At 36.6% G+C, this 21641-nt stretch overlaps 1 protein-coding gene across 3 annotated transcripts in view; it reads right to left on the bottom strand.

The window, feature by feature from the left end:
* Positions 1-21641, bottom strand: part of CIT (citron rho-interacting serine/threonine kinase) — a 72275-nt gene that overhangs the window by 19331 nt on the left and 31303 nt on the right. For all 3 annotated transcript variants that reach the window (XM_075041791.1, XM_075041792.1, XM_075041793.1), the window contains exons 16-24: positions 21209-21349; positions 20709-20834; positions 17661-17756; positions 15794-15910; positions 15242-15351; positions 12121-12295; positions 10495-10692; positions 8231-8284; positions 192-389 (exon numbers count right to left, since the gene is read on the bottom strand). In XM_075041791.1, the coding sequence (XP_074897892.1) occupies positions 192-389; positions 8231-8284; positions 10495-10692; positions 12121-12295; positions 15242-15351; positions 15794-15910; positions 17661-17756; positions 20709-20834; positions 21209-21349 (1215 nt within the window). The remainder of the gene's footprint in view (positions 1-191; positions 390-8230; positions 8285-10494; positions 10693-12120; positions 12296-15241; positions 15352-15793; positions 15911-17660; positions 17757-20708; positions 20835-21208; positions 21350-21641) is intronic.

The following is a 21641-nucleotide window of genomic DNA, read 5'->3' as shown; positions in this document are numbered from 1 at the left end:
GCATAAAAATACAATAGGAAATACCAAAAATTTCCATTCACTCAACTGCTCTGGGAAGGAAGCCTTAAACGCCATTGCCCCAGAAGCATATTCATTTCTTATAGGTTTCCCGATTTAAAAGAATTTTTTGCCTTTCAGATAATTAGCTAGCTATCATGAAGAGATTGTGATCCAGACTTATAAAGCCTTACTTGTTTCTGACTGGTAAGCTGCATCTCTCTCTCAGTGATCTCTCGACGGAGATGATCCACTTCACTTCGCAACTGGACAACCTCATCACTGGCCCCCGAGGCCTCATCAAGTTGTTTGGACAGGAAGAAATTCTGATTGTTCAGTTCTGCATTGTCTTCACTGAGCTGGTTCAGCTGCTCTTCCAAATCCGTAATCACCTAGAAAGAAAAACAAATTAAATTACATGTCAGTGAGTACAGTCTTTTGAAAAAGTGTTCTCCTCTCAAAGAACCATTTATTGCCAAGCAAGGAGAGAACCTGGCTTTTAATTTTTTTTCAAATGTAAACAAAAGCAATATTGTAATGGTAGACTTTATGCACTGCAGCGTACTTTGATTAGGAATAGAGTTTTGTTTCTTACAGAAAATAGCTTGAGTTTTTAAAATTTGATTTAGAGTATAAATATGCTGCACAGCAATTATTATTTGAGAGAGAACTGTCACATCTAAAGCACCAGATTGGGAGTCAGGAGTTGTGGCTGTATTCTCAGATCTGCTGCTGACCTATGGTGTGCCTTTGCCAAAGCACTTTACCTTTTTTCGCCTCCATTTCCCCTTAAGTGAAATGAGGCTAATACCTCTCAGAGAGGCTTTCGAAGCGTGATATTTAAGAAAACTGAAGAAGAGGTGCAATGGAGGCAGCACAATCTGATGAATCTCTCCAGCAATTGCTTATATTACTATATGTAACACTGTATGTAACCAGGAAAAGCAGAAAAAATTTGAAAAATATATTCTATCAAAGTAACAGCATTACAGATGGCAGCACGGGATATATGAAGAAAGAAAAAAGTGGCAATGCAACAGACTAACAGAAAAAAATCAGTGAAAAGCAAAAACTCAGCAAGGAAAATAGCCTTGCCTTTAATGAAGTGCAAGTATCCATTTGTTTAATCAGAATAGCATTATACTATACACTTTAAACCACATTCCCCTTCAATTTAAAGACAAATATGAACAACGGTGGGCCATTTTCACAGTCCCATTTGATTTTTGTGAATGAAAGGCCATGAACACTGGATGGATTAATACCTGTAGCTCCTCCTAACTCAAAAACAATGTCATGACAACAGAAGAGAAAGAAACCTCAGTATAATCTTGAAATCAGCTTAATAAAAAGAATTTCAGAAACTGGTAAACTCTATGCAATTCACATTCAACTCTTACAAATATGTTCTAAAGGCATTTTTTGCCTAGATGTCAAAGAAAAATGAATAAGATACTTCATTAAACACAAAGAATTAAAATCCCAGAGCACAGTTGGCCACACGTTCAAATTTAAATGTTCCAATTTCCTACACAAGCCAAGGACTTAAATATCTAAAGCAGTAGAGCATAGAGCATACAGCTCTTCTCAGCTATCTGGAAAGATGACAACCATCTCTTTTTGAAGAATATGTAACGCATATATTGGCAGCCTTTTACCATGCCTCTCCTAGATCTAAATTAACAGTATTTGACTTTTAAACTGTCAGCAGAAAAAGACCAACTGACATTACTCCCTGCTGGGTGAAGGGGAGTTCCTGCTACCCATATGTTCAGGGTCAAATCAAAATGATTCATACTTTAAACCACAACATTTCTAATGAAAATCTGATCACGTGGTTGTTTCTTGAGCACTCTTACTGCCCTGTTCAAAATATACATTTTATTCTGGATTGCATACATCAAGTTCTCAAAGAACGCAAGCTGTGTCATAAGGATGTGTTAGTGTCTATGTTGCTGTAAGGATAGGAACTTAGAAATGTATTTATACAAACAAAAAGGAACAAAAGAACACTTGTTTTTACAGTGTTTTACCTACCATTCTTACAAGTAACATCTGAGATTTCTATGAACTGCCAGATAAGATTGTATCTCTTTTTCTTCTACTTCTTCTTATTTTTATGTTTAAGCACACCACCTATCTAGGCGGTTTTAAGGTATTTTATACATCCATGTTTTATTCCACATGTATTTTATATATTAATACAAGTACTTTCTATAAAAATTATTAAACTAATTTTGAAATACAAGAAAGCAGAGATGGGGGAAACACAAAATGGATAAGGTGACATGCAGAGTTAGTGTGCCGAACTACTTAATTTTTTAAAACTGGCTGTATTTCAAGTTGATTTTATCCCTTAAGGGCTGGAAGTTAAGCTCCCATTCGCCTTTATTCTATGTTCTGAGATTTTGACTTCTTTCCCTGAATATAACTAAAATGAAACCAGACCATTTTATATCTCACTGTTATATTTTATCTAGTAGGATATTTCTGGAAAACTTAAGACAAGTTACAAAGCAGTTAAGAAAGAAGGGTTCCAGAAGAAGTGACGCGATCTCCTTTCTTGATTATTTTCCTAACAGTATATTTATTGACCGTTTCAAAATGGCTTGGCTAAAATTCCAAATATATTATAACCTATAGTGTAATCTATAGCGATTGATAGATTTTAATTTTTTTTTAAGAGAGAAAATTTGTTCTTCTCAGTACAATTTTCCTTTTTTCACAGGGAAAGGGGAAATTTGTTAACAAATCCAATTTTTAAAAGCTACCTCCAGCTATGTATAACCCAACAGGCTTACAGAGTTTATAAATACTATAAAGCCCAAATAGTCATGGGTAATACTGACACAGGAAAATGGGGCATGGTGTGATATAAATGCCTGTCCTGGGAACCAAGAAGAAAGAAAACACAGATCAAAAAACCACATTTAATAGGAAATGCTGTCTTCGGCATACATACATACAACCTATGCCAGAATCCTATACCTGAAAAGAGTCAATAGCTTTAGGTATTTTTCTTTTCAGTTAAGGAAATCCCCAGGCAAAAAAAAACAAATCAACCAACCAACCAACCCTGAGCTATTCTGGAGTTAAATTTGAAGTATATTAAAGGAAAGTCTGTAAGAAAACACTATTTTATCCTTTAGAAACCCATAATATAATTACAAAAATCTTCAAATTTGAAGTTTATAAAACAACCAAACACTTGAAAACTCGGAAAAGCAATTCTAGACAATCTAGGCAGCCACTGTATCTGTGCCACTGTATCATCACTCACAGAGCAACTGAAATTTTGTCTTCAATCTATGCACATCTTCATCACAACTAATCCATAAAATAGATATAATCTAACCACACCATGCTAATCTTGGCAGATTGTTCACGACATACCACATCTACACGCACAACTTATCTTTATACTGATACAGAAGACTGTATCTCATTTTTAAATATTACAGACTAACCCAAGCATAACAGCTCTTCAGCAAAAGTGACCACATTCAGCACAATTCCCTCCCCATTGCATGGTTTCAGAAAAGCAAAGTGTTTCTCCATTGTGAGATTGCACAGATTCACAGCTATTATGCCTGGCCCTACAAACTTCTCCAGACATGGATCACAAATTAAATATTATAGCAACAAGCCACTCAGGGCCATGATGATTAGGTTTGCATATCAGACACAATGTATAAAATTTAATCCATATGCTCCACCTATCAAAACCACAGGCAAAATAATGAGGGAAAAGAGAAAAGGAAGCAGTTTTAGAATACTACTAACTGCAGCTTGTTAGCTTCTCCATAACCTTATTCCTTCATGAAGACGTCTCGGTTCTCAGATGCCACCAACAAACATACAGGAAAATGCTAGGAGACAGCAAGGTTAACTGTTACAGGACGCTATCAGCAGCATGTTATTTGGAATTTAATGCAATTTTTTGTACACCCTTAATTCAGAACTTCCAGACTAGCGCTTAGTTTTACTCTATCCATTGCCACTCCTCCCCACCCCCACTAAACTTTACTAGAAAGCTAGCTGTCAGAAGTAAATAGGAAAAAAGAAAAAGGTATCTCTCAGCCCCAAGTTATTGTGAGGAGGAAGCAAGAGCAGGCATCAGACTCGCTTCGTCTTAACCTATTCACATTTGGATCCGAGAGAAAAAGCTTTTCTAGCAGAGAAATACCAAGCATTGTAATGGAGCAGAATACCAAGCCTCTTAATGAACACAGCTGCAGAGAGATACCAGTCTTATATCTCTACCTGTTTGAACAATATATAACAAAGAACTCCTCACTTTCTTCCCCTTTCCATAGTCAGGCAACATCTGTGACTTGAAACATACCTTACACAGAGATCTCAGTCTCCAAAAACTCATCATGGCTTAGCTTGAGGTACATTGCTCTCGTTAGTAGCTGCAGAGTAGTAGGACATTGCACAGCCTGCATTCCTCTTCTTCCCACACCAACCCATTATTAAAACATACAGTCTCCTGTACTCCTCTATCCCAGTTCGCAGAAGACGAGCTGCCTCTACCAACCATGAAACTCGTCCTCAAATGGTGATGATGCCGTCGTCCACAGTGAAGGTCCCATTAACCTCTTTCACAGCAACACCTCATCAACACCCTAGAAGTCTCTGACTTTTTGTCAGGCTACAAAAACTACAAAGCTCCATTTCTGTTCATAACTGGCATCTGCCATCACATCTTCTATGAAATGAGAATCGGGGATAATCCCTCCCACTCAACAGCCAATTTTTTTTTAATTTTTTTTTTACAGATTAAACAAAGCCATATAAAGGTTTTTGCCTGGGTATTAGCCTTGTTACAGTGGGCAAGATCCCTTTACTCTGAAACATGACTTAGCATCAGAGTATATAACATCTTTAGACATAATTTTGGAAGTTCTCAAGAACACAGATTATTCTTGTATGCCAACTCAGTGAGCCAATGTGGAATCAGGATCTTAGACCAAAGTCAGGAGAACTTTATGCATAACTAAAATTATACATGTGCTAACAGGCTTGCAGATTTAATGCCTCAATATCCAATCTCATAGACAAGTGCAGAATCAAGCCTGTTAAGATTGGAACACAAGATGATAACAAAAGAACCTCAAGGAGGGAAGATAAACCTTGTTTTATTGGAGAAATCTTGAATAAATGGAAATGTAATATCCAATTAGTATTAAGAAATGCCATCCTCCTTGCTAAAGTAAAAGCAACAGCCTGTACCTGAAAAAAAAAAAACCTAGAAGATTCAGATGCTGCTTCCCTGGAATAACAATAGTATTTTACTAAGCTGAGTGTAAATGCTTGATAGGATTCTTTTCTTCTAAATATTTATAGACTTTACGGCCAGCTTACTAAATGTTTTCTTTTTTAAACAATTCTACTACTATTTAGACAATGTGGTTGTATTTTTAATTTAAAATGTGTCAATGATCCAACAACAAGCCATAATTAAGAGGCAGTTGGAAACAATTGACAAATATGTAAATTTTCCTATTTAAGAAAATGCCTTTTATTTCTAGATCTTTTTCTGATTGCCTGGAAAATACTTTTAACACTCAAATGGACCATATTTTTGATAGAATAATTCTTTAAATGTAGGGAACTAGTCCTTCTCCCTCAACAGATTTGCTGGATGATCTATCATTGTGAGAAGATTATGCGTGTGCCCAGATGCATCTGTGTGTGTGTCTGTGCGTGTGTGTGTGTACAGCAGGTACTACAGTTTACAATTTTTATTGTAATTATGTATCCTATTATTTCTTGCACAACTGAGAGACAGAGAAAGCAAATGCTAGCATTTTCTTTTTGACCCCCAATAGTGAGAGAGATGTCACAAGATGAAACAAGGCAGAGCTATCAGAGCAACTAAATAGAGATTCACAAACAAGGCAGAAATTACGACCAACAACATAGCAATGGTCTCTATGTATGCACCCCAAAACACAGCAAATTTAAAATGAACAAATAGGAGAACCTGAAAAACATCTACATGGTCAGACCTCAGCAAAAGGAAGAACAAGAGTGCAGCGAGGGTACAAGGAAAGCAGACACACATTTGAGGTGTAAACCTTCTCTACAATCAGAAGCTGTGACCTTTGTGAAGCTAGAGAAACAGGAGAAATACCATATCTTTTGAATACTATGAAAGTACTGAAGTAATTCAATCTTTCAAAATTTTTTTCCCTGTCTAGTCTTATTTTCATAATTCTTATGCTGTTTCAGGCTTCTCAACAAGATTAAATAAAAAATAATTCCATACCAAAGTTTGCCAGACTAGTTCAAGGAGTTTGTTTCAGCTTAAAAAGGATATCTTTTGAAAACCTGCTAAAAGAATAAACCCACTCATTATCATGCTGCGTAAGTAGCAGCATATTACAACTATTCCCTTGAAGTGTTATTTTAAAAGGAGTATACATTCTAATCACCTTCACGTAGAATCACATGGTCACCAAAAAGCAAAGCCTGCGTCATACTGGTCACAATCAGATAAAATTGAGGTTGAAATATCTGGTGAAGGCACTGTAATAAACATTCCCTGCTCCCTCACTGTCAGTAGAAGATTGTCCTGTATTTTCTCTCGGTGCTCCCCAGTAGACAGGATGGACGGCTAGAACTACTCATAACACACAGAACAAGAAAGTTTCTATCCATGGTCAATTAAATTATACATGCATTCTCTTGGGCTGGAAAGAGAATGTATGATGAGCATGTATTATTCATTTAGGAACTATTTAATTGATTTCTTATTGATGAGGATGTCTGATCCCACTTATCCCACTGAAGGGCCTTACAATGCACAACACTTTTAGAAATCTTTTTATGCAGAATGTTTGAAGCTCTCAACATTCTTGAAATGTTAAGGGTCAGTCTTCACTGCTGGAGATCGTTCACACTTACAGAGCCTAAGTGTTACTAGATAATGAGTTACAACCTCTGAAAGGGAGCCTACCATGCAGTGAAAAGAAGCTACAGATTTTCCACAACTGGTTTTTGCCTGCATCAAGATCACAAAAGCATTTTCATAGAAAGCTGTCATTCTGTATGAAGGGCAAGACAGAACAAAAGAAGATCAGCTGTGGATGCAAGAGAAATGATAGCACATATGGAGCTAGAGGATCAATCTAAGTAAACGAAGAAGGGAACAAAAAGTAAAGTTTCTTGTGCAGAATTTCTTTTAGACAGAGGTTAACACACTTTGGTAAGTTCTACTTCCTCATTTCTTCTTATCAGTATATTCTAAGAACAGACTAGAAGAATCCCCTTGCTTAATGCTAAAGAGAAACTGAGGAAAACAGAATAACTCTCATCCTGAAAAGATATTTTTGAAAGATGAAAACTTGCATGTTAGATACTCAGTCCTACAGCATGAAAAATTAAGTTTGAGGAAATCACTGGAAGTAGGGAAAAAATCAAGATTTAAAAACCAGCAATTAAGCCCTGTTTACAGGGTGGGGTAAAGAGAAAAAGCCTAGAAGGATTGGCAATCAATGCTGATCCGGAGGACTGTGGTCCTTATTCAACACTTTTGTAATTCGTGTCATTGGAAGACAGATGCTCTCCATCAACCATCATAAAGAAGTTTGAAGATAGGGTTAATCTGCAAGAATCCCTATTGACAGACAAACGCTTGGACATCTGTCCTGGACTGATGAAATGAATCTAAAACCGTGTCAAAAGATCTCAAGCAGTAGAAGGTGCAAATTAAGATCCTAGAGTCCTCTCTGCTCTTTGAACAGATGACTACATGTCAATGTATTACTTGGGACCATAACATTTCTTGCCTCTTCAAACAGTGTTAAAGTCCTCCTTAAAACCCAGAGTAGCATGAAGGCTCTTCCACTCTGGCCTAGATCTACAATGCAGCTCAGGATTTGGACAGGTAGATCTTTTCTTCTTGTGAGCAGAAAAGATCTTCACCTACAATCATTTTTTGCAGCTGCTACACCATTCTTATTAGCTGCACTGCAATGAGATATTTTAATTTACTTTCTTCTCCAAAAAGAAGAATAGCATCAATTTCATGATCAGACTAAAACCTCAAAGTTGAGGTTTACCTGAAACCTAAAAGAAATCAAATCCAATCGGTCTAGCTCCTGCTAACACCTTGAAGCCAGAAGCCCACATTAGGAACTAATGTCATCAAGGATTAAATAAGTAAATTGTTTGTTTCCTTATCCTTAATTTCAAAATAATTCAATGATCTGTATTTAATACTCACTGTGCAGCTATTACGAAGGGCTTCAAATTTACGCTGGATTTCATCTCTATGTGCCTAAAGGAGGTAAGAAGTTAATCATCAATTTTTCATACATTAGAATTCGAATCCAACAGCTGTTGCTAAACAAACCGCAGAACAATCTACCAGCAAGCAAAGTTTGGAAGGCAGATGCTGCAGGCTATGAAAGCACTCTGTAGTGGCAAAGAACTGATTAGCAAAAGTCACATCCTACTTAATCAAAATACACTTATGCTCCCAATTCTGAACTACTTTAGAAAAATGTACAAACTCGAGAACTGAATTATGTAAAAGGTTCCATCTGAAATGGTCATCAGAAGACATGTCGATTCCATATTAAGTTTGTACATTCTTGACATTTAAATTTGAGTTGGTTTTACTTCCATGTCCAGATTGGTATTTCATATAAAATAAATACTGCATACAATTTAACGCTTGCAAAGAAAAACTATAATGAAGTATTATGCAAGCTATCCCAAACAGCTGTGCCAATCTACCTGAATCCTACCATAAAGTACCGTTTAGTCCTGAGCCTCTCTAAAAAGCAGTGATGAAACATAATAATCAATTCTTTGGAAGACAGCATCCAAAGTATGGAAAAGTGCAAAAACTTATTTTAAAGAGTTCAGTTTTGCATGCACCATTTTACCTCCTAATTTACAAGCAAAGCATGACAAAGCAAAAGTTCTTGTTTCAGCCTCATGGCCTCTCTCAAAATTCAAACTGATTTAACAAGTGTCTAATGTCATATGCTATCTGAAAACTTAAAAAATGAAAGGTTAGTGCACTAGCACATCCAGCCACCTTTCTTCATTCAGAACATTTTCCTTAGAGCCAAGAGACTAAACAGGAAAAAACTGTTCAGCAGAAGTCAAATATGAGAGCTAAAAAGCTATCTTACCACAACAGGCAATGTGAAAAACGAAGTGGTATATTAAAAAACCCACATAACAGAAATACTCCCAAGCCCACCAAACTGGACTATCTTACAACAGCTGGTCCAAAAGCACTACCATTTTGCCAAATTAACTGAAGCAATAACTGAGTAAGCACAGGTCATAAAAATTCATCTGTTTCACTGGTGGTGTAGGGTAAAGATATTAAGCACATCACCATCCCACTGGCAGCAATATTAGTTGTTATGCAAAGCTTTCAGCTGGGAGGGGACCGCCTCAGTTTTTGAGCAAAAAAGAAACTGATGTCATGTTCTATTCAGTTATTCTTAACTCTTGATGTTGTTACTGTACTTTTCCAGTATGTACCCACTTTAGAACAACTCTGAGTGAACAGTTCTCCCATTCATCTACCCAAAGCATCAACATAATACAAGCATCTATCTCAGCTGAGCCCACCATCCCTTCCGAAAAATAGCAATGGCAGAAATATTCGGAACAGTTCTTCGATCAAATGCCACTGGAGCAAGAGGATGCCCATTTTCAACACTTCAAAATAACTGGATTTGAAGGTCATTAAAGACTGCTGCTCAGTGGGGGTTACCTGATAGCAGGTCATATACTTCTCCACTCTCTCCCCCCACAGCCCTGGGAATCTTTTATGACGGAAATATTTCTTATAATCAAGCAGTTTGAAAGCATCTTTTTGTACTCAAAGGACAGCAACCAGCAGCATATAATTTAGAGTTCCATTTACTGGGGGGATGAATTGAATGTTTTTTTCCTTTATATCATTCACACACCTCACCAGAGACTGCAAGACACACGTGACAATTTTTAATGGAATAAGCATTGGAATAAAATTATGAGCTAACAACACTATTTCCCTAGGTATTTGTTGTTTGGGGTTTTTTTTCCCCTGCATAAGTATCCTCAAAGCAGGGTAACTGATAGAAAAAAGAAAAAATAATCAAAACATTTATGATCCTGAAATACTTTCAAACTCATGAGGTATTATTTAAATAAGTAAATCACAGACTAAAACTCCTAACAATAACAATTTCATATGCAACTTTCATCTCATCACAAAAGAAATAATGCTCTTACAAACAATCAATCAGTTTTGGCAGCAATGAACCACTACTAGGAAGTATTCATATGGTTAAAGATAATAAGACAGACAAAATTTGACATTTTAGCCATTCCTGCCTCTATCAACACAAGGCATAATTCATATCCTCTTCTGAAAACTAAAAATTAAATAGTATAAATTCATTTTAATCTCTTTATGAAACATGCACCTACATAATTCTATCTGTATATATAGCTCATAGTACAAATTTTAGGGCTCACCGTGAGAGCTTGAATCTCTTCCTCTGCCTCAGCTGTTGTCTCCTCTAGTTCAGTTTTGGCTTCGCGGAGCTGATTCTCCAGGGCTGTCCGTGCAGCCTGCAGCCCAGTAATTTGAGATTCCCGCTCCTGGAGTGTCAGCTGCAATTCTGTCAACTGCCTTTTGAGTTCCAGCTTTTGTTCTTCATGCTCTAGACCAACCTGACAAAAGAAAAAGTAGCATCCAAACATAAGTTACTAACAAAGAAAACACAGGCAATGTAATCTCATTTCAGACCTCACTTCAAGACGCCATTGCCATGTCTATCCCAAAAATCACATCTTGACAGATTGCTCAAGTCACTGAGAAGTCAAGGATGCAGCTTTTTCTACTACCTAAAAACTACTGGTTTGCTTTGAAAAAGGTTAAAAGCAACCTGACATTTTGAAACAACAAGGGCACAAGAATAGTTCCAGCTGTGACTCAACTATCACATAACAAATGTTGATACAAAAACCATAAAAGTTGAAGTAGTTTGTGATGAACTGTCTTCACTGAAATTGAGAATCTTTAAGAATCTTCATTTGAGAAACTTTAGGCATAAACATCAATACTAATCTTTACGTGTATGTAAATATTACATACATTTTGCAATTGACTTTCATATTTCATTTTCCCTTCAGATTCTTTTTAAAGAAACCAACCAGATCATCTGGCTCTAGGTTTATTTGAATGGCTTCTGTTGAAGGTTTTCTTGAGGCATACTCAGGGATAAACATGTCATTTCCAGAAATAGATAAGAAATGAACAAGCAGCAGAACAGATCTCAGTGCTCAAAATCAATTCCAAACCTTAGCACCTTCTTCAGGCTGTCTGCTATCCCAAGTGAATCTGTCTGTTGTGCTGTAGATGGGCGACAAGCCTGCCAGAAATCTTACACTGGTCCCAACCAACTTCCGGTCAAACAAGGACATGTGTTGGTCGTCCAACCCTCTTAGCTAAAGGCAAGATTTCAGTCTTAGCTGAAAATTAGTTGAGTGAGACTGGAGAAGGTAAAAGAAGATTTGACGTGGATCCAAACTAGTTGATACAAAACTAAAAATGAAGCACAGCTCACAAATCTTTAAAAATGCATTTTTTCATAATACTGTTAGGTTTCCTTTCCAGAAAACTTCTGAAAAATGTGCATGAAGCAACAGGTCTCCTGTTTTCTTACAGCAGTTCTGTTGTGTCTTTTGCTTTCTATTCTGTAGACTCTAAGGCTATGGTTAAGCTGGTCATTGTACATAGCTAAGCTTTTATTCTCTACCCCATAACCACCCTAGCTGGACAACATTATAAGGATATTGTACAAAAAAACCATAAATACAATTCTGAGAAAGCACGATGATCTAAAAGATCAGATTCAGTTCATTCTAAGAATGACAAATCCTTAATTCGTACATACTTACTTTTATCTTCTTCTAATAAGCATCTTTTTTTTTTTTTTTTTTTACTCCTAGAGGAAAAATGTACTGCTAGACCAAAATAAAATACCATTTTTTATGACACATAAAACTAAAACAACTTAATTCTAGTTCTCACTATAATACTTAAAATGGGGTACATTCAAGTAAGTTTGCTTGGAGGGATTAAACCCAAGTTTTCACCTCTCGCAGCCTAGTCTCTAACTCCAGCAGGCGGTTCTTGTCAGTGTGATCTTGGTGACTCATCTTTTCCAATTGTTCTTCTAATTTTCGATTCTGGGCCTCTAACTTTCCAGCTTGTGTTTCCAAGTAGAACTTCTGTTGCCTGAGCTCTGAAATCATCTCCTCCTGGGCTTTCCTGACAGGAGAAAAGCACAAGTGACAAACCCAGGATGTCCTTAACATACGTCCTTTCACTGGGGTGAAGTAAAGAAGAATATACTACAAGTTTCCCATTAAGTAGAATAGTTAAGTTCATAGCTTAAATTCTACATCCCAACTGAAAAAAAAAAAAGTCAACTCTTTATACCTGTCTGCAAAAGATCCATGTACTAGTGTATTCATCAACATATGCCCGTAGCACTAAAATTCCATGTTTGCAGGTTGCACAGAAGAATTAGTCTTGTACACAGTAATCTACAACAATATTTAAGCTACAGTTCATTCTTCTCATTTCACCAATTCCTTGTAACGTGTTTTTCTATATAGGAAAAATAAATTCTAAGAAAAGTTGCTTTCACACAGTATATTTCCATGAGATAAGAGAAATCCTATGGTTTAGGGTTTGGGGGGGTATTGTGTTGTGGGTTGTTTTGTTGCCTTTTTTTTTTTAAGTTGTAATGGACCTAGAACTTGACCTACATTGAAGCGAAGCTTTGTTGTCTGTGATCAAACTCTTAATCTACAAAGCGAACAAAAATAATTACTTGTGCTCATAAGAATTTTGAGAGCTGGCAACAATTAATTATTACCATAAAAATTTGAAATGGATACCCTCATAAAAAAAAAAAAAGGAAAAAAAAAAGATCTTCATATGTTATTTACAACTCCTGGAATCATTTTATCATGCATTGGAAAAGTCTGCCTCATAGTGTGCTTTCTACTTAGAAGTCTCACAAAGCTTTACATATATTAATGAATTAATATTTTAAGAAGTTCACTGTGAGATAAGCTGTTATTAATCCTATCCCAGAGAAATTATGTGGGTTGCCCGAGATCAAATAGGAAGACTTAACAAAACTAAAAATAGAACTTACATTTTCTGACTCGCATTTCTGTGCATTGCATGCAAAACCACCCTTTCAACCCTTTCTCTTTTTTTAATTTACCTCTACAGATTATTGCCAGCCAGAACTGTCAAATGGTGTTCTTTCACTTCCTACTGTTTACTGGGCTATCTTCTCAGGAACCTGATAATCATTAGTTTCCTCAGATACTGAAGGAACAAAAGCTAGCAGAGTTCCCCTCTCCTCTGAAGGGTTTAATCACTAGTTCTTCTCTTCAAGCATGCTCAGATTAGCTGTAGCTTTTGTGGATTCAAAATACAGTCCAACAACAGATTTATACATTTTCACCACCACAATTCACAAAATAAGCACAAATTCATTAGCCATCCGCATGCATAATAAAGCAATTTTCTCTTAAAATATTAATTCTGTACTATCTTCTACCAATCCTGCAAAAGTATGTTACCTGACAATATGTGTCTCAATAATCTAAGTCATACGTTAAAACATTATTTTTTTGTTTGTTCTCTATGGATCTCCAGTCAAGTGTCCTGCTCTCAGAGGATGCATCTAGCTCAGCTAAATTCTTACACTCAGTTTAGCACCAATGACTGTGACACTAGACCTTGCATATGCTTCCCAGGTACACATTGAGACAATACTTCTGTTTTATTTCAGACTAAAAGTAAGTTATGGCTTTTGCTGCCTCAACAAACTTCCTGGGTGATTAACTGGAGGTCATCTGGAGCATAAAGCAACACAATTAAATTTCTCAGTTATTTCTGTGAATATTTTTGGCTGCTGAGGCTAAAATAACTTGCCAGACATTTGAAATACAACAAAAATTGGAGCCATTACATATCTGGAGGCATAATCACCACTGAAAAGATAAAAAAACCAAAGCAGCTCATTGCCAAAATTCATCCTTGCTTGATTCCATTCAATATTATAGGTGAATCTATCCAAGCACTTCCCACAGAGACACTACCTGACATTGCATCCAACAGTTGACAGACACTGAAAACCTTTCTGCAGACAGCCAAAGTTGATGAATCTCTTAACTCAGTAAGAGCATACACTACTTCAGCCCTACCTTGCAGGATATAGCAAACAATCCATGCTTTTTTCTATACTTGAAGTACAATGTCTTTAAATCATTTATGACGGAAAAACATCATTATAAAGGACAAGGAATCTCAGATAGAATCCAAAGCAAAATAAAGTTCAGGCAGACAAAAAGATTTGACACAGAAGATTTCCTCTGTGTTTAATAAGAATTCACCATAAGAACAATTGCTGATTACACAGTGATTCAAGATGACATTAGATCTTGACCAGTAGTATAGCACAAAACCACTGAACTGACTATTACACCGGTCATTGATGAGAACTCAAGTGAGGCTGAAGCCAAGAAGGCAACAGAGGTATATGCAAGTGCTATCTGGGTTAGGAAGAAAACAAAATTAATTGAAGCAGCATTCTGAAGCTGAAGCTGGGGTATCTCCTACTTCGCATTACTTCTGCCCATTTCAGTAACAAAATATCTCACACTCTTGCAATCGGCAATTCAAAAACATTCAGAAAAACTCTTGGCTTAAAAATCTAGTTTTCTTACTTGTCTTCTCACCCGTCAGGGCAGGATGGAATGTTTGTGAAAGAAAGGTGTTTAATGTTTTCAATTCCAACATTATTTAACTGTCACAGGAACCAAGGAAAATATAAATGTATTGGCAATATGTATGTTCAAAAAAGGAATATATGCTTCTCCAGAGGTATTTTAGACATTAAAATTATTAGTATTCATTTAACATGTTTGGTAACCCTGCACAAAGCACCAGCCTTAGGAAAGGCTCCAAAGTAAACATTGTAATACAAACCAATTTTCCTAGTCATGTTTGAGGAAACACACAATATGCAATGAACCACAACTACTTGAAGAACAAGTGTATTTTTGCATCACTGAAAAACAAGCAGGGAGCACAGCAGACCTGAAAAAATAACCACTTTTACATTAAGAGAACAGATCTCACTAAGAATTGTTCAGTAGTGACCAGTATCATAGCAGTTGCTATACTTACATGTTCCTCTGGGTAAAAAGGCTGCTATTTGCTGCCAGTTTATTGGCCTCAGACAATTCCACTATTCTCTGCTCCAGTGACCTTATCTTTGAGTCCATTGCATTGATCATCTGAAACAGAGCAATGTGCCTTTGAGACTGCACAATAGAAATAATTATAAAAACAATGTTTGAAAAAGTCTGAACTTTTTCCAGAAACAAAAAGAAGTAAAAGAAAACCAACCAAATGTCCAAAAGAGCATCACAGATGCAATTACTGGAGCTATTTACAACTGCTTTCTATTGCTTTAATATTAGGAGAAAGCAAGCATTATATTATCAATGCACAAAATGATGGGTACACAACAAGCTATGTGGCTACTTTTAAGGAAATATTCTTGAAGATACCTTGAATTAAAAAAAACATGCCTTGTAAAATTAGTATTAATCAGTGGATTTCCTTCAAAACAGCTCAGCAACACTATAAAACCTCAAATAAGATTATCTTGCTTGAAATCAGAGTCTCAGAAAGCTACTCTTAAAACGCTTTGATTTCCAATTCAACTATACATACCGCCTTCTGTTCAGCCAGGACTTTACATTTCTCACGTGCTTCTTCTTCATGTCTTCTGAGCATATTCTCAAGTGCTTCCTTATCTGCAAGATCTTTCTTCATCTGATTTTCCAAAACCTAAATGAAGACATTTCTTTTGTCTAAATTTTATCTGTTTCACTGGGCAAAGGGCAAGCAGAAAGAAAATCATCAAGAAAGATAGAATATTTTTAAAGCAATTGATCATATCTCAAGCAATATTAAAGCCAAGATGCAATTGCATGAAATCCAGGGAAGAGCAAACTCCAAAAAAGAGCTCTCCCTCAGTTATCTCCGAAGACTGAATTTAATGATGGAATTCTATCAAGACATGGAGATACTGTACATTTTTTAAAATATTAATTTAAGTCATATAAATTGTGTTCAAGATCTATTCCAGACTAATGCAACAGAAACAGAAAAACTCTATACCCCAATATATATGGTAGTGGAAATAAGGAAGTGCACAACGTTCGGCTACCCTACCAATATGGTTCACAAGTAATTTGTAAGTTCTGTAAGTACGCATGAGAAGACAACTGAGACCCCGTGAATTCTTCAAGTCGGAGACACCAAATGAAACAGCTAAGTAAAAGACTTTTTTGTGGCACGAATACCTGCCATTAGGAACAGGACTGAAGTAACTATATGTTACTTTTTTTAAAAAAAAAAGCATGTTATGTATGTCCAGAACTTTAAATCAGTTGTTAAAGTGAAGGTCATTTCCTTCAAAGACAAGTTTTCAAAAGCACAGAGTCGGGACAACCACAGGATATTTTCTACTGTTCCAGTTACAAACATCCCATGTCCTCTCTCATCCCTTTGAACCTCTTTCACCTGGCTTCCCAATTCTTCCTACTAAATCCTATATCATATGTCCCTGCAATACATTGGCTCTCTTCTTTTTAATTCTTTTTCCAATCCTTATCCACTTTTCCGGTTTTTATGTCACCACTTCCTCTTTCCCAATGTCTACCTCTGATTTTCCTGCTTTCTATCACTCTCCTCTCATTACTGATTACCACATGCTCTGGTCTGCCAGGAAACCTTCTTACTTCTCTTTTTTCCTCTATATTTCTCCCATAGAATTTTCTTCTCTCCTCTTAAATACTACATCCTCTCACATTTAAGCTGAAATGTAGAATTAAAGTCCTAGGTAAACGTACTAGATAAAGATTGCTGAAAACAGATTATGCTTAGTAGAAATAAAGATTCTTACAAAAGGCATTTACTGGCTGACGTACTGCAGGTTCTTTAGAAAAATCCTCAGCCAGTGCACACACTCCTATTTCCCAATTTGTTTTTCCTAATTTTAGATGGTGTCTATGATTCTATTTCTAACTGTTTGTTAAAGTCTTATGCTACCCTGGAAAAGACAAAAACAAAGTGGGTGGTTTCTGTGGCTTCTTGGCAGATGTTACAGCTCCAAGAAGATGGAATTTCAGAAACACTCTAGTATTTGCTGAATTTAAAACTTGCAGGTAGGCTATGTGAATACTCATAGAAAATCACCAGTAGGAACCGAAAGCTTTTTCAGGATGTGAGATCCAATAGCATTAAGTAAGTATTATTGAGTCAGCAATAATCAAATTACAATCAACAACTGCCTTCCTATAGTTCTGACTTCAAATGCCACCTGTTTTAATGCAGTGCTAAAGACAGATAAGGTACAATGGCACGGACTAGAAGAAAAACTTATTCAGATTCCACTAAGCTCTCCGAACATTTCAGTAGTGGTAAGCAAGAAGGCAACTTATAAGACAAAGCAATTGGAGCCTAAAGGCAACTGTTTTTCCCTGAACTCATTCTATCTACAAAAGCTTGTAGGAAGATAAGAAGATATTTTTACTTTGAGTTTTTCCTCATAGAATTGTTCCTTCTGTTTCAGCTGCAGTTCCAGATGTTGTGCTGCAATCTGAGCCTCGCGATGCTTTTCTTCCAGCTCCTAAAAGCAGCAGAGATTCATATTCAGACACAAAGAAATAGTAAGCGCTGTGTGTATGCATTACACAGGTATCAAACATTCTATTCATTCTCTTTTTTAAGGCTTCACACCATAAAAATCCCAAAACCAGAGCTGTCATAGTAAAAAAACCATTATGAGAGCTGCACGTAATCAGTTTTAAGCTTTGCATATTGCTGCTGACCCATCTACTGTAGAGCAGATATACCGCTAAAGACAAAGATTTCTACTTCCACGGTAAGAATCTCCATTTCCCAGTAAAACATTCCCAAAGATGGGCCAAGGATGTTTTGTGAAAACAAGCAGTTATAAACACTTTATAGCTGCAGTGGCATTACATGAAGTTCAGATCTATTTTTAACAAGATCTCTCACTTGTTTTCTCACAGAAGACCTCAATAATGGGGCACTGCTGTCTATGCTTTTCATTCTACATTCATAGAGTGGGAATAGTATTTACTTCGCTATATTCCTCAGACAGATGTTGTCAGAATAACTATTTAGAAATTGCTTGGAAAATGAAAAGTGCAGGATGCAACATATATGGTAGAACATACCAGAATATTTTTAACATCTTCACATCAGATAGTTTGAGCCATGCACAGTAAGGACTTAAATGATTTTGTATCTAAGAAGTTAGCTATTTCTGCGGTCTGACTATATTATTCAGGTTATATCTATAATCACCTTTCAACAGGACACCTCGCAAGAGTTGAGCTTAGAACTTTATGCTCATGCATTGACATATTTGCCATTCCAAGAGTTTCCTTTGAACAAGAGGCAGATCCAGGTCTGTCATTCACTACCACTGGGTTGACTCTTGCATAGACAAGTTCAGGTTTTGGGATGCATCCAGGTGTCCTGTCTGCCTTCATTACTGCATAGCACACAAAAATTTCCCAATATTTCTGTTTTAGCTCTTCTCATATTCTCTTTTCTGATCTTCCTCATCTTGAAAACATACAAAGACTTTTTGCTCCAGTAATTGCGATAGACCTCTTTTTCCAGAAGTGAGAATCAAAGAGGAGGTTCACCAAAAGTAGGTCATCTACAGTGCCTAGTACCCGACACTTCTGCAAGGAATGGAGATTGCTGCTTTTTGCAATTGAAATATGTCTCCCAGCAACAAGAGGGACAACTCACCTCCCCCAGAAGCCCACACGTTTCAGGTCCTGGCAGAGAATCAGACAACCAGATCAGCAGCAGCTTCAAAGCTATCAGCATCAGACTGCTCATATTGTAGCAGAAGCTTCACCAGTTTCTGCAGTGGCACTTAACAGCCAGTGTGGGCTTAAAAAGGTAATCTCTTACCATTCCAGTTCTCGCTTACTATTCTCTATGTAGTGCTAACTTTGTTATTAGCTTCATAGCAATGATCTACACTTTCAAGCAGTAATAAGTATCTTCTCTAACTTGTTTCTTACTACTTATTCAATTCTCTACAGGCAGATCAGCAGGTACTTCTCAGGTACTGCTAGATGAGTGTACATGAAACTAATGCCGTTATTCAACAATTTCCACCTTATTCTACGCAATTCTGTATCTTCAGCTCTCTTCCTACCTTTCTATACTTTCTGTACCAGGAAAAGTCAAAAAGTGTTTGAAGAGATCAACTGGAAGGAAGGAACAGGGTGGAAGTAGAGAAAAAAAAAAACTTTACCCCAAGCTCCCAGATCAGAGCTGCAAGGGACTAGGAAAGACTCTGTAGGATTATTTCTTCAATGCCTGTTTGACTTATTTTATAAAGTTACTTTCGTATGTCTCCAACATTCTGTCAGAATTACATGGAAACTATCTATAAGAGCAGCTAAACATATCCCATGGTATAAAACAATTAGTTGGTATTTCTGCCTTCCCTTCCAGTTTTCCCTCCACAGAGAACGTAATCAAAACCAATGAACAATCCCCAAATATACACAAGAGGCTTATGAAACAATTTGAAGTTTTACACTATTTCTAAACATAAAGTTGGCTCTGTGCCCAGCAAAAACCATAGTCTCTCACTTCCCATGCACTCAGGTTATCAAAACAATTTGAAAGAAAGAGCACTACTAAAGATCGGATTCTACCTTTTCTTGAGAGGGCTCAGGCATTCTGATGCTAAAGTCTACATATGCAGCTATCACCCAGAACAAGTATGGGTCATCTGTTGACTCCAAATACTGTTATTTGTACATTTCCATTTGGCCTTCCTCGGGTGTGTCTATGCTCAGGATTGCTACCAATAAAATGTAATCTTTTTTTCCTTGTCATACTGGCAACACAGAGAGAGAACTCATAAGAAACACAAAATTAATTTCATTATTCCACTATAAAATTATGCTTCCTGTCCCAGGGAAGTAAAAGTATTAGAAACACCCTCTGCTTGGTTCACTGTAGACATACCAACTTGCTGTAAAGATAGTTAATAGGTTTAACAAGGAGAGAAATTGCCAGCAGAGAAGGTATGTGGGTGAAAATGGATTCCTGACAAATATTATCTTTGGAGACAAACAGTTTAGATGACTAATTTCTCTCTGCTTCAAAATGTAAGCATTTGAAGTAGATCTGACCTCTAAATTCCTTTGCAATTTAATTTAAAAGCTAGATATCAATGTTTTTATTGCTGCAGTATCCTGTCCTGAGAATGTTTTATGGCTGAAACAATCATTAGGAAATTAATTTAAATAATACTAAGTTGACTTAAAAGTACTCCCACTGAGATAACTAGAATTTTAAAGCAGTATTAAAGACTAAATGTATAGGGGTGAGTTTGAACTAAAGGTGCAAATAGAATTTGGGTGCTTAAGCTTTCTCCAGTATGACTGGCACTAGAAACAAATCCCTTTACTCAACAATTTCCACCTTATTCAATGCAATTCTATGTCTTCCGTTCCTTTCCTAACCCTTTCTTACAAACTCTTACCCTTTATTTTTCATTTTCACCTCTGCTCACCAGAATTTTTTCTGCCATCTGTTGAATCTGTTGAGATTTAGTTTGAATATCTTCCTTTAGACGGTTTTCTCTTCGTTCCACAGTCTCTAACCTCTTCACTTGATTCTCCAGAGAATGGCGCCGTTCCTGTAGAGCAATTAACAACTGCCATTTAGGCTAACCAACTCTGCATTGTCACAAAGCAATGAGTAGTTTCTAGAAAAAGTCAGCTGAAGCAGTCAATATATGGTTGTCTTTTACATTTGACATCCTCATCATACCTCAAATCCCTTATGCAAACCAAATGTCCTTATTGACTCCTCACTGAAAATAAAAAGCCTCTCAGTTTTTTTCAAAGAAATATATGCTTTTTAATTAAAAATGGATTAACATGTAACATCACTTTCCCACGAATAGTTTCGGCAGGAATACAGGCTGTTCACAGTCATCCAGATGAGGGTTCCTAAACTGAGACACATCCCAATAACTAATTTACTCCAGATAAGACATTCTCCACTCACCTCCGCTTCAAGCAATTTCTTCTTCATGCTTTCATTAGAATCTTCCCGATTCTGCAGTTTCTCTAGCTCCTTCTCAGCTCTCTCCTTTGCTTGACGGATATTCTGAAGAAGTTCAGTTGCCTCTGAGCTAGCTTTCACAGCCTAAAGGTCCAAAGGCAGGGAGGGACAGGTATTATAAGAAAAACACACACAAAAACACCTTGGTATGTGAAAAGTTTGTAAATTCGAGATGGTCAACATTGTAATTAAAATTGCTACAGAACTTTGGCCTAGCAGTCTAAAATTAAGACCTACAACCATGTGCAGGAACCCAAATTCTAACTTCTGTTACATAATTCTTTTCTGTTTCACAAAAAAATGTAAATCCAGGAGATCTACGTGTTTGTCTTGCTGTACTGCAAGTTTCTAATTGTCTCTGTGTACTGAAAGTAAA

This window comes from Buteo buteo, chromosome 11 (assembly GCF_964188355.1).
Source record: "Buteo buteo chromosome 11, bButBut1.hap1.1, whole genome shotgun sequence".
Taxonomy (NCBI): domain Eukaryota; kingdom Metazoa; phylum Chordata; class Aves; order Accipitriformes; family Accipitridae; genus Buteo; species Buteo buteo.
Note: the sequence above shows the minus strand (reverse complement) of the source record. Positions and strands in the feature narration are given on the sequence as shown.